The 14,886-nt window shown below is 32.8% G+C and overlaps 2 protein-coding genes across 3 annotated transcripts in view; both read left to right on the plus strand.

Annotated features, from left to right (window-relative positions):
• Positions 1-14,886, plus strand: part of LOC105838791 (ATP-dependent RNA helicase DHX33) — a 124,748-nt gene that overhangs the window by 26,993 nt on the left and 82,869 nt on the right. The gene's annotated exons all lie outside the window — the stretch shown is intronic.
• On the plus strand, positions 11,150-14,881 carry LOC118645129 (protein ALP1-like). Of its 2 annotated transcripts, XM_036285620.1 has the most exons (3): positions 11,150-13,732; positions 13,832-14,241; positions 14,446-14,881. In XM_036285620.1, exons 1-3 carry the CDS (start codon positions 13,380-13,382, stop codon positions 14,802-14,804), a joined length of 1,122 nt encoding a protein of 373 aa, XP_036141513.1. In that variant the 5' UTR covers positions 11,150-13,379; the 3' UTR covers positions 14,805-14,881. The 2 variants fall into 2 exon arrangements, with proteins under 2 accessions (XP_036141513.1, XP_036141512.1); XM_036285619.1 differs by having other exon boundaries at positions 11,383-13,732; positions 13,832-14,881.

A 14,886-nucleotide genomic window follows, 5' to 3' on the forward strand; every position in this document is an offset into this window, starting at 1 on the left:
CTTTAATTAAGTTCTTTTATTAAATTCCAAATTTATTGGGACATAAAGTAATTTAAATAAAAGTGAAGGCATTATTTATTTTATGCAAATAAAGGGGGAGAGGGGGACAGAACATTGGTAATTCATACATATCTTAAGCGGGCAGTACGTTGCTCTCTGATCCAGCATTGGTCTAAGCAGATATCTGGTCGACTCAATGTTTCAAATATTTGAATTTATTGTCCGGTTCTTTGCTGAACAGACAGATTTGTAATAACTGGACTATCGTATTATTGATAAAGCCATGTATGGGTGACGCCTGGGGTGCGTACATCCGGAATCGGTATTCGGCGAACACGTCACGCGCGGCGACAACGTCTGGGGATACGTCTACCGTGAGTCGCTTCAGCACACGAATTCGCGAAACTTGTTCGATTAATGCGCGATCACTTGACTCGACAACGTTCTAGCTTCGGCAACGCTCTAACTTCGACTGCTTCCTCGTCTACAGGACGAGGCCTCTTTTATATCCAACCATCCTTAAATTTCCAAAATTTCTATTGATTGGATTCGGATCAAACAATCCGCCGACCATGTCGCGACGTCTGGTACCGCGCTTCCGAGATTCCGCCAAAGCGAAGCGTCGCGCCGTCAAGACCGCGACGCCGACATCAATGTTGCCGCGAGACGGTTCGACTTGATCAATCGTGCCGCCGAGTGACCGAAGTCGCCGCGGTGTCGCTGACGGCCCCATTGAACCCCCCGTAATAATTACCGCGGTTTTCTTCAAAGTATCGGCTTTTCTTTGAAGCGATCTGACCGGTCTATCCGTGTGCTGAAATGCGCGCGAACGTGTTCGCATTTTGTTCTTATATCTATTCTTTCTTTAGGCAGCGAATTATGACCACAATCGCGAAGTATTTTTAATAAGGCATTACAAGATTTATGAGGTATATGTTCTTCAATAATCCATGATCGTAATTTACTACTTAAATTTTGCGAATTACTATCTTTATCATTATAACTAATGTAATTTTCATTTTTTGAAAAACTTGAATTTGCAGAAATAGAATTCTGTTCAACTTCTAGCTGTTCAACTTCAATTTCTCGACAACAATTCTCTTCTATATTCGATGGAGAATTAAGAACAACGTTTTCCGAAGATACACAAGTTGATTTTTTGATTTCTCTTTCATTATTTAATATCTGTTCTGGACGTGTAATTGATGTAGATTGATGTGCGCTATCACACTTAATATGCTTGTAAAAATTTATTCTTGAATTAATCAGTTGATTTTTTCTTTGTTTCGACAAGAAACAAATATCTCTCTCGACATCTTTTATAAATATGTAACATTGAATAATCATGTTTCAAAATTAAATATTGAAAATTTACAATAGAAATAAATGAATTTTGATAATCTAACTCGGTAGGATAAATTATATGTTAAACATATGAGGTTATTTATTAATACATGTGTTCCGTGTTGATCGTAATTGAATGAATATAAATTAAATATAAGCAATGCTCTTGTCGTCAATCTCTATACATTTTTCTCGTAATACGTTTCTCATATTGCACACTGTCGTAAATGTCTTGAATAATAAAGAGAATAAAATATTAATAAAATAAATTAAAAAAAGAATAGTTTTGCAGTAACGCTTGCTTGAAAATATCTTAAAATTAAGTACATAGTAACTATCGCCGTCTGGCTTGAAAATATTATGCATAAAAAATACAAAATAATAAAATACAACAAAAAAAAGTTCTCACGCATATCGCATATTGTCTCGCTATCTATTATCGGTGCCATATTTATTTAAGCACGTCCCGCAAATAATCCATTAAAAAATAAATTAAAACATCGTAGTAAATATAGCACATCGCAACACGGATATCCCGCAGTCGGGCATTCTATCGGTCTACTAACTCTACTTTTCGCGCTCGCGGTCACGGTATCAGTTGATGCGCTTGCATATATCGTTTCGGTATAACCGGTCCTGCGTTTAATCGCACTCCTTGTCCAGGCGTTGACTCTGCCTTTGGTGCATTCGTCGGTAATCCCTGTCGTCGAATTTCTTGGTCCTGATAGTAACTAGCCTTTACACCGAGTGGTGTCATCGGTGAATAACGAAGCGCCGCGCCGCTGACGATGTCGGCGAATTCGGCGTCATTGTTTTCTCAAATTTGATAGCTTTAAGTAACAAACAAAATAATTGCAATTTGTATTGTAAGATTTAATGTCTTATTTGTAAATTATGACAAGAAATTTTTTTGATATGAACTTTATTTACATAAATAAATTTATAACTTATGGAAAAAAATTTAAGTTAAGAATTAGTAGTTACAATTTATTTAAAAAATTAGTAGTTAAATTTTAAAATTAACTTTCGAAATTAAATAAGGAGCAAGAAACATTTGAAAAAAAAAAAGACTATTATTGTTGTAATTCATTATTTATTTATAATCGTATCATTATCTAGATCAGAATATACATTGGCAAAAAAGGCAAATGTCGGTCGCGGAATCGTACTTTTCGTCATCATCAGTCGTGGAAATACTTCTTGCGTCGGTCCCGAGATTGCACTTTTCGTCAGTCACAAGATCGCATCTCTGATGATCAGTTTAGGGAACGCTCCTGGCTATCTCTGTATAATCTTCTGTAAAGGATTTAAAGAAATGGCTCGTATAGTTTAAAGGCAATAAAAGGAATAGAAGTCAATAACGAACAAATTAAGGTGTAAAATTTTTAGTGGAATTTATTAGTATAATGCAAATTAATAATAATCTGTATGTTTTGACTTACTTAGTCTTCCTTAGCAGTAATTTTACATAAATGTAAAATAAATTAAAACATTACGAATGAATAAATTAAAAATTTTAAAACATGAAAAAAACGAAAGAGTTGAATCATAAAAAATTACATCACAGTTTAACATGTTAACGGATAAAAAATTTCGGTGATTATAGTCAAATATTATAAAAATTGGACGGTAAAAATGATTGTAAAGTACATAACTGATTCTTGTTTCCATACGAGAATAGTTTGAATCCATAGTTAAAATTGTAGTAACTTTGTTTAATTAATAAAATAGAAGTTAAAGTGATGTCAAATTTGTTATCTGAGAAAGTTTAGTTAGATCAATCAGATTAATTAAATTTGTTTTTTAAAGAATTTTTGGCTTTAATAACATCTGAAGAAATTCTGATACACTCTTTTAGAAATACGATTTTTTGAATGATTATACAATTCAATATGTTTTTTACTTTTTTTTGCCATACATATCTAAGGTACAAGCGGCAAAATGTATTGTTACACAAAAATTGTATAATTATTTAACACGCGGATTAAAAAAATGTAATGGTGTTTGTTTAAAAAGATATCATTATTTGATTATCTAAAAATGAGTAGATTTGGTTTAAGATAATAAGAAAAAATAAAATGGGAAAAATTATTTCTTTTTCTTTTTTTATTATCAAAGGCAAAAATTATTTGAGGAATGTGTACTTAAAAATTGTTTAAAAAAAGAAATTTATAACGTATTATAACACCTACTTTTCACAGAGATATCGGGTTACATTTGTATGGGTTTAAATTTTGCGACGGTACTGACGGTTAGATTGTGGTGAGAAGATCGGCTATTTGAGAGAAATGCTAGAGGAGGTTAGGTTAGGATATATCGCGCCATTGAGATAATAGCACGTTTTTATATTGTGTCCTTTGTTCGTGCTGATCATCTGTTCGAACTTTGTAACAGTTCTTAGGCAGGCAACAGTTCTGAGGGTATACGGCAATTTGCGATGACCGATGCGCTGCTAAACGCGTTCGAAAGAATAATCTTGCTGGATCGCGATGCACTGGAACACAACCGGCGGAAGGAAATGGTGGACCGATGAGAGGCGAACGATCAACGGAAATGTAACAGATGAAAACGGAAGAAAGAACATCCGTGATCGGCAGTGTTTCAATTGCGGCGCGCGATAACATTTTAGTGCGAACTGTCCCATGAAGGAGATGGATACCAAGTGCTTCGAGTGTGGTAACTATGAACATATTTCGTCCGAAAAAGGATGTTAAGTCGAAAGAAACTGTGGTCCGTTTGTTTCGTGTGTACCTCGCAAAAACTATACAAAAGAGATAATCTGTTGTGTGTACCTTGCAAAAACTATACAAAAGAGAGTAAGTGATCAAACTTTTGTAGTACTGATGAACACGAGTAGCGACATTTCAATTATGCGTCCGAGTGAATACATATTGATTGAATCGCCTAGATTATAAGCATCTAAAATAGAATTTTACGGAGTCGGAAATTATAGTACGACAACGTTAGGACAGTTTAAAACAAAAATTTTAATGAACGAATATGCTTTTTCTATATTTATGTATATTGTTTTGGACGCGATTATATTATTTTTATTGATCGGTATTGATTGATACACTGATTTTCTAGACTCCGTAGAATTTAAGGTAAAGATATGCGAGTCGGTGACTAATGACAAGGGACGATTCTTGCGATTGATGCTGTGCAGCGTGCGAGTGAAATAGATATCTCACATATACGAATTATAAGCGAGCGGTGATAGAATTATTTGCAAATTATGAATTGAATAAGTTACGAGAATTTAATATTAAAATGATGATAATTTTAAAAGATGACGAACCGATATATTAAAAAGTGAGACGTTTATCCCAAACAGAAAAAATATCGTGAATGCGCAAGTCAAAGAATGGGAAAGATAGGATATCGACCCTACACTTTCGATTTCGCCAGTCCCGTTATACTGGTAAAAAAAAGGATAGCTTTGGTAGACCGTGCGTAGATTATAGATTATTAAGTAAAAAAATAGTTAAAGATAGATATCTTCTCTTTTTGATCGAGGATTAGTTAGATTGATAGCAAAATGTTTAGTACATAAGATTTGAAGAACGGGTTTTTCCACGTTTGAATGGATGAAGCGAGTATAAAATATACATTTTTTGTACCTGATGGCCAGTTCGAGTTTTTATGAGTGCCATTCGGCTTGTAACTCGCCTTCCGTTTTTTAAATATTTATTAATGCGATTTTCCGACTTACCGAAAAAAAGATTGTGTTAACATATTTAGATCATTTAATTGTATTCTCGAATAACGAAAATGATAAATTAAACAATGTAAAAATTGTTTTGGATGTTGCGAGTCGAGCCGAATTTGCGATAAATTGGAGAAAATATAACTTCTTGCAAAGAAGGTTCGAATTTTTAAGTCTGTCGAGAACGGTACAATTCGTCTGACTGAAGACTAGGGCAGTCTTGTATTTCCGTGAGTCGTGAAGTGTACGTCAGGTACAAGCTTCTCTCGGATCAAGCGGATATTTTTGCTATGATTCGCAAATTTATTGCAGGTCTTAGCGTTGTGAATCGTCCTTTGTCGAATTTATTAAGAGCGGATGAACAGTTTTAGTTTGAGCGCTTAAAAATTACGTTAAGTGAGCGACCGATGTTAAATTTATTCCGAGCTAATGCAGAAACCGAACTACATACCCGTAGAAGTATGGTTACGAAGCGATACTGTTACAAAGAAATAGCGAAGATTAATTGTTTCATCCTGTATATTATGTAAGCTTTAAGATTACACCGGTGGAAGAGAAGTGCTATGAATTAAAGGACCTTGCGATAGTGAGGGCGCTTAGGTGATTTCGTGTATATCTGTTAGACATACCGTTCAAAATTGTAACTGTCAGTGTAATTATCAGTGATTTGCTTTGACAATGGCGAAGAGGGACTTGTGCGTACAGGCGGCCCCATTTCTAACTGCTGTTGGAAGAATTCCAATATGTCGTGGCGCATCGGCCTGATAGAAGCATGGCGCATGTTGACGTCCTGAATTGAAATCTGTTATTATCTTGGTGGTGAGCAAATGCAGGGATAGATTGGCAACGCATTTAAGGAGCTCGCTCGGGAAGATGTTGCTCGTCAAGATTTTTGAGGCGACTGAGCGAGGAAAGAAGGATAACCATATAATTCGTGGAGAAATTTTACGAAGAAATAGGACAATCATCCGACGATATGTGGATGATTATTCCTAAAGCCATGCAAATGCAAATAACAAGGAAGCTTCATAAATAAGGAGTCAATAAGGCAGACATTAGTGAGAGCTAACTACTGGACTCCGAATTTACGTCCTAAGGTCGAAAATATTGTGGCGAGTTGTGTTGTACGTATTCTAGCAGAAAAAAGCAAGGAAAACATGAATGCTTTTTAAATTTTATTGAGAAAGGAACTGCCACTATACATTTTATATCGACCATCTGGATTTTTTATCACCTGCTAAGAAGAGCTACAATCACATTCTTGTGATCATTGACGCATTTTCTAAATTTACATGGTTATATGAGATCAACAAGCAGCTGAAGTGATTAACCGTTTAAAGAAATCGTCATCTATTTTTGGTAATTCCAGACGGATGTTAGATATAGGCTCGGCTTTTACATCACAAAAATTCAAAGAATACTGTTGGATGGAGAATCGTACATCGATACCATTACTCACTAATTGAAGCATAACGAATGGTATAAGTACTTCGACATTCCGCAACTATGTCTAAATACAAAGCCACTGAAGTATTAAAGCAATGCCTTTTCGTATATTTTTTGGTGCACATATCCACGATGATCCTAACATTATGGAGTTATTAGAGAATGAACTTATTGTATGTCTCATTTAACGACGATTGAGAGGAATTCCGATGACAAGCTTTTTTAAACATCATCGGCAGCAGACTGTAGGAAGCCATGGATCAGCATTGAAGACAACGATGATATTTCTGAATGACAACGGTGGAAATGATTGACATTCGGGTCGAATACTCGAGACGGCCGAGTGTGGGTCAGTGCGACAGCACTGATGGTTAGATCGTGGTGGAGAGATCGGTTGTTTGAGAGGAATGCGAGAGAAGCGTTAAAATACATCACGTCGTCAAGATAATAGCACGTTTTTGTTTTGTGCCCTTCGTTCGCGCTAGTATCTGTTTAAACTTTGTAACGGTTCCGTCGAGACCTAATTGTACAACATTATTGTAAAATCAAATCGAGTAATATTATAAAATATCACATTTGTAGCATGACTTTTGTAATGCGACAAAAATAGGCTGTTTGAAACGTTGCGATAAAATACAAAGACAGTGATTTACATTTGCACCGTAACTTTTGTTTCCGAGATTTTTGTAGTACGACAAAGCTTTTGAAGGTTTTGTTTTACAATTTTCATGGGAGAAATCTGTCAGTCTGTCAATCTATTAATTTTGCAATCAGAAAATACATTGCTTATTTCACTCCAAATATTCTTACGTTAACATTTGTCTTTATAAAATTTTAAAGTTCCATAATATAGGTCGCGCCTTAACTAGTCTAATAAAATTTTTATTATTGAAAGACACGAAGGTACGAAAAGCTAGTAAGGCAACAAAAGTCGCATTGCAAATGTAGCGCAATGTTTTTGTAAACTAACGTGTTACCCGCGAGACACAACAAAATCTTCCCGGGGACTCGACAAAAACTTGGCTTCTTGTAGCTTTTTTTACGTTGTCGTAAGACATTTTTTTGAAACTGCGCGTTTAAACGCCATTGGTTAATTCCATAATTTTACACTGCGGCAAAAGTCGCACTGAAGTGTAGCCCAATGTCTTTGTATTGTAAAGTCGGGATTATACATGTGTGCACTGAAAAATTTAGTCGTATTAATAAATCTAGATTCAACTAGTACGTTTGTTAAAAAACGAATGAATCAGAATTTTTATAAGAATTGTCGGAATAGTATGTGATTAATTTTTTTTGTGAAATACTAGAATTTTTTTATTGATAAATGTTGAATTTAACTTCTACATAGAAAGAAATATGTTTCTTGGGATATAATAAATATTGTTGAAGTTAAATAAATTTAATTATTGGAATAGTCTAACCAAACTAATGTTTGAACTAACAAATACGATTGTTTGACTTTTAAATAAAGTTATTGTTTTTTTAAATAACGTTTTTGGAAAAATTTAATTTTTTTATATAAATAATATTTATTTAAACAAAATGTTTTTTTTTATTTAAATATTTTTTTGATTTAAATTATGTTATTCTTTCAAAAAGTTTTTTTAAATCAAATATTTTTTGAAACAAATTTTAAATTTAATTATATTATTCTTTCAAACGATGTTATTGTTTTTTTTAATTAACATTATTTTATTTGAAACTTGTTTCGTATAAACTAAGATATATACAAAGAGTGTTAATTTTGAACGAGCAAGTAGTAAAGGATTGTAATAATTTTATTTTTAAAATAAAATAAAGTATAATTAATCTTTTAATATAATATTAATCTGTATATGCAATAAAATTGGACAATATAAATAACGTTATTTTGATAAAATAATTTATAAAATTAATCAACGTAATTAAGATTTTTCTTATGATGCTAATTTGCAGAAATCGACATTTTATAAACTTTTCTTATCGATAATCATTGCGGAACGACATCTAATAACAAATTGTCAGTTGTTATATTGGCTTTTCCAACATTCACTAATATTGGGATGTTCACAATATTTGCAGATTTTATTTGAGCGACGTTTCTGCGAGATTCAAAGTCCGTGACGTCGATTTCCCCAGTCGAAGGCATACGTCACCTAATATACAGAGGTCGCTTGGGACATACTCAAGTGAGAGACAGGAATGTGAAAATCACACTTTACGTTTCCACAATAGTGGCAATTTTGAACATTTTGCCCGCTTGTGTTAACAAACTTTAACGAATTTATTACAGTGTATCTTGAGTAATTGGAAACAATTTGACCGTCGTTCGTGAGAGCTGCATTTTCGCGACCGACGATTATGAGAAATGCGGTCCCGCGACCGACAATCACGAGAAGTGTATTCTCGTGACTGGTGTTCACGAGAGGTATGATGATCATGAGGTTGCAATCCCGTTAGAGAGCCTCTAGGAGAAAGAGGCGACAACTAGTCATGTGACCAGCCTCTCTGCGATTGACTGGCACGATTACGTACAGAATTTGGTCATGTAAATGCAGAACAGATAGTTGGTTATGTTTTGAACGTTTTGGAGTACATTTACAAAGTATATTTTGTTTTATGTAATAAATGTGAAGAATATCTGTTAATTTGACGACGTAGAATTTTTTTAGATAATTAACTCTTCTATTATAGATAACGTTATCGTATAAGTATAGTAGCAAGATGGAACTGCACGTTGTCTGTAATAGAAGAATTAATTATTTAAAAGAATTTTACGTCGTCAAATTAACAGATATTTTTTATATTTATTACACAAAATAAGATGTAAATGTACTCCGAAACGTTCAAAATATAACCGACCATGGTGGAAGAATACAAGGTGTGTTCTTGTGCATATGGGTCTAACAACCAATAAGAAATGTGCTTCAGATACCGCCATCTTGTCGCGGCAATTTGAATTTGGCATACGTATTATTATTGGTTTAACTTATTTTTGTGTTTAAATTGTGATTGTTTCGTTATTTTTATTATAAGATAATTTTTAAAAAATTAAGATATTTTAATTTAATATAAATAATGCGTTTTAAAATTACTTTCTAATTCAATTTTACATAACTTTTGACAAAGTTAGTTTTTTTTAATACAATTTTTAATGTAAAAAAATTAATTCTATAAACTATTAACTATATTTAGTTCAAAAATTTTAAATTTATACTTAATCTTGATATTTAATAATAAAAAGTAGATTGAAATATACATGTAAAATATGAAAAATAATCATAAACTAATAAAAGTAATTTTTTAAAAATAAAATTATCTAATTTTATTTCCGACTTTTTGTAGTAACATTTGATACATTTTTAATTTTAATTTAATTAAGTAGAAATACATTGTAATAGCACAACATTATAATAGTTACAACAAACAAAATATAAACGAATTAAATTTTAAATATTTAGATTCAGAAATAAAATACACATAAAAATAAAAAGTTAAAAGTATTTTATTTTATAAAAAAATAAAAATTGTACAATGTTCAGAGGAATAAATATTCTAATTAACATAATATAAACTATACAAGTTATACAAAATCTTTGTATAAATTTTATACATATTTCTATGTATTTTATGGTATTATTTCAAACAAATTACATTTCCAAGTCATTATTTTTTTATATTTGTTATTTTTCTCATCTTTTTTTGTTTTTTTTTTTCATATGCGTTATTTTTCAATTTTTTATTCAACTCTCGAACACGGATATATGTTCTGGTACGAACTAAACATAATAATACAGTTTTTGGTATTATTAAATCATTTTTATCTTGTAAATTTATAATTTTTAAAGCTACATTTTTAAATATCCATGGTCCTTTGTAAATAACTGAACCATGATAATCTTGAAAAATGTTCTCCATAATTTTTGCTGTTTCAAATAATTCAGTACAAGGACTGATTAATCTTCCTCTAGATATATGATTAATCCAATCGTTATATGAATTAATCAACAATTCTGTTGGGGTTCCTAAAAACGGAAACTGATTCCTAAACCTATAGGCAACATAACCAGCAATGTATTTATTTAAGGCCTTCTTTTTCTATTACATCGACTACATTTAAATCATTAACTTAGATCCAAAAGTTTCAACTCATCTTTAGTAGGGCAATGTAATATACTTATATTTGTATCTATGTAGAAAGAAATGAAAAAGAAAAACAGTGAAAAAAATATAATATATAATAAAGAAGACAGTGGCACACGATGTTTTTTTTCCTGTGTGGTTATTTTGTGACACTTTGTTAGCACGGGTAAACGCAATTTAGCAAAAAAACAACATTGTACCATTGACTTTACATCATTTTTACATTTAATTTTTCTGCTTGTAAAGAGTGATTATTTAATAATAGTTTATTTTATTACCTTTCAAAAATAAAAAATTTTATTTGGTGCGATTCCGCGAGATATAATCCCGTGTCACGTCCCGGAAGACGGATCTTTTTACTTCCGGCGTACCTAAATTGCTGGAATTAGGGGCGCTCTTTGTTTCTTTGTCTACGTTTCTTAACTTCTCTTCTTTTACTTTTCTAAAGCTTTCTAAGTTAATTAAAAATATGAATATTAGGTGTATAAATATTAGGTGTATAAATGAATAATTTTATTTTTTCAGTTACATTCAAGGTTTATTAAAAAAAAAAAGTAAATTGAATTGTTCAATCAAAGTATTTGCCGTTGCTTTCTATAACTTTAAGCTACCTTTCAGGCAGCTGATAAATTCCATCTCGGAAAAATGTTACGTCTTTGGATACCTCGTTCAAATAAAAATTTGAGGATTGAAGGGATATGTTAAGGTTTGGAGTTCGATGTAGTTGACTGGGGGTGGGTTGTCTAGGGGTTGGGGATGGTCGTCTGTAGGGGATATGAAAAAATTTATGGGTACTGATGGATTCTCGATGTCAAGAATTTCATCTAAATTTGGGAAAAAACTCTTGAAAATTGTAAATATTCCTTTCTATTGTTTGGTTGGCGATGAGCACCACGGTGAATAAATATAAAATTACCATTGTCTTGTGTAGGCCTTTGTTGGGACACGTACAAGACAATTTCATTAATTTTTACTTATAGAAGAGAACGTTTACGCGGATGATTACGGATTTACACTGGATATAATCTATTACTAATTGCGTTCGCGAGACCGCGCCGCGCCTCGCTCCGAAACGTTGCGGGCCGGATGTTGCCCACGGATAACAATTACCTAGACAGGAATTTTCCTGCTGGAGGCGCATTCCTTAATATGTTCGCCACTTTTTTATTGAGCTGCTGTTCTTCGATGTATTCGTCTATTTTCTGTATGGTGAAAATTTGAGGATTTACCATGAGAAACAGCAAAGGGCTTTTGCCATTTTTCACTGATAGCTTGCAAATCTATATAAATAAGAATTGGCCAAAATTGACTGCTTGAACTTTTAGATATTGGCAAACCATCAATATTTATGCAAATAAGTAATACTATTTTAGTGCAATCCAGGAATAGTTTTTCTATAATAAAACTACTGTTAAGTATTTTGCGTAGTCCATTTTCTATTCCCAGGTGACAGTAAAAACCAGGATAGATACTTATAATTTCATAAGGACATGAAGTAGGTGTTTGCAGAAGCGTTCGCGAATCCTTTGGAAATTGTGGAAATGGTATTCTTAGTATAATTAATAATTCATTTATAGCACACTTAATAAGTGTCTATATTTCAAGAACCATTGTTGAACCGCATTTATAAAATCATCTACTACTGCAGGAAATGTGCCACATCGTTCTTCAAACAACGACGATTTATCTTTATACACATCTTCATCAATATTATCAATATATTGTATTGGTTCAAATAAATTATTGGTCAAAGAATTATCCTGAGAAACATGATGTGCATTATCAACGTTATTATCTGTTACAATATCGGCGGAAACATTATCTGAATTTTTATTTTGTATTAATTTTTTAATATGATTATTTGTTTGCATTATTTCCCGATTAATTTGTAAAATTTATATTAAGTCTTTTTTTACTATTCGCCGCAAATGTCTTTTACTTGTAAAATACTTCTTGATTTTAGTCATTATTCTACTACACAATTATACACGCACAATTATACAAAAGTTTATTGTTTACACACTCTTAATACACACTTTATCCATATATTATAATATTACGCCCGCGCCGAGAGACGAGTCGTCTGTTATTAGACAGGTTAAGTCGCGAAGCGTTTCTTGACAACGGCTCGTTAAATTGTGTATCGTGTATCGTGTATCACACGTGTTTATACATGTTACACACGTGTTATTTCCGTGTTCATATAAGCCCGACATGTTATCAGCGACATTGAAATGATGATTTCGACGTCGAATGAATTTTATTATTTGTCGCTGGAAAGTTGTGCCCTTACATAAACACGACTATAAAAATATCAATTAATTGATACGTTTGGTGAATTCTGCAGGTCACTGGCATTAGTTGCATTATTCATTTTTTTTCACTAGCTGATAATATGATACTCGACTAGCACCGCACGTACACAACAAGAATCGCTTGAACTGGCTTGAACTGCGTGTATTAGGTTAGATCTACAATAGGTATAGTAAGCCTTAGGCCGGATCTACAATAAGTGTAGTAAGCCTTAAGCCATAAGGAATTAACCAATTATATTCGATTTTTCTTCTTAAGGTTGGTTTATAATAGCCGTAACCGTTAACTTAGGCCGGTGCCGTAGAGGCCGTTACCGTAATCTGTAAAAGGGGCGTTTATAATAGTTCAGTCGGGGGCGTTTATAATAGTTACGGTCGCAGTCACACCGTAAAACGCATAACCCTGTAAAAGTTATATTTTTTTATATAAATAAATTTAAATTAAAATAATGGATTTGTCGAACATAAAAACAATGGATTTATCTGAAATTATTGTGTGTGGAATGTTTTTATCAATTCTGGGGCTGGCATACACTGCATATGAAGACGCACCGTTGGTTAAAAAAATAAGGAGAAAACGCCGTTGGAGTGTACGCCCAATTAATCAAAAAAGGAAGGACACAGGACATTTTCATAATTTATTTAAAGACATGGCGACAGTAGATAATGAACAATTTATTAAATATACAAGAATGTCGCAGACCAATTTCTACAAATTGTTAGGACTTATACGACACAAATTAATAAAGTGGAGCAGACGTGAGCCTATAAGTCCGGAACATAGGCTAGTTATTACATTATTGTAAGTGATAAAATCTTCTAATTTTTATAATATCTTGTACAGAATTATATATATATTAGTTTCGATGTAAAGAATAATGTATAATTTATATTATTGCAGCTATTTGTCTCAAGGCTGCAGTATGCAAGTAGTTGCATGGTCCTTTTTGATTGGAAAAACTACTGTATCTGTAATAGTCAAGGAAACTTGTGAAGTAATATGGAATGTTCTTAGTTCCATATATTGCAAACAACCAACAGTCGAAGAATGGAAAAAGAAAGCGGACGAATTTTACAGACAATGGAATCTCCCTAACTGTTGCGGTGCAATCGATGGGAAACATATAACAATTCAGGCACCCAAAAAATCAGGAACTGCTTTTTTTAATTATAAAAAAACATTCAGCATCGTCCTCATGGCTGTTTGTGATGCTGACTACATATTCACACTTGTAGACATTGGAGCATATGGCTCGCAAAGTGATGGTGGAGTATTCTTGGAGTCAGTCTTCGGCCGAGGATTGGAATCCGGTAAGATAAAGTTACCAGCAAACACACCATTACCGAACACAGATATAGATTTTCCATACTATTTTGTTGGAGATGAGGCTTTTCCTCTAAAACCATATATTCTAAGACCTTATCCAGGAAAGAATTTAAATCAAGAAAAACAAATCTTCAATTACCGATTATCAAGAGCAAGGAGAACAATAGAAAATTCATTTGGCATTTTAGCATCGAGGTGGAGAATCTTGCGAAATAATATCATTGGCGAAGTTGATAATATAGAAAGGATTACCGCTGCCACAATATGTTTACATAATTTTCTGCGCATTTCTGAAAAAGATGCCGAACAGCTAGTGTATTGCCCTTCAAATTTTTCTGACACTGCTCAAGGAAATGGTCATATTACAGAAGGCTTATTTCGAAAAGAACAAATTGATAATAGTTTTCAAAGAATAGGACGCATGGGTGCGAATAATCCATCAAGATCAATGATTGCTCTACGTGACAGAATGGCACATTATCTTTCGCATGAAGGAGCAGTTCCTTGGCAGTGGGCACATATTTCAAGAGGATCCAGACCGGAGTGACATCGATAAAGACGAGAGCACGAAACTAATGAATAAAAATTATACTTAGATTAGCAAATAAAAATTGTACAAAACAAGTTTA

Source organism: Monomorium pharaonis, chromosome 4, assembly GCF_013373865.1.
Source record: "Monomorium pharaonis isolate MP-MQ-018 chromosome 4, ASM1337386v2, whole genome shotgun sequence".
Lineage (NCBI taxonomy): Eukaryota > Metazoa > Arthropoda > Insecta > Hymenoptera > Formicidae > Monomorium > Monomorium pharaonis.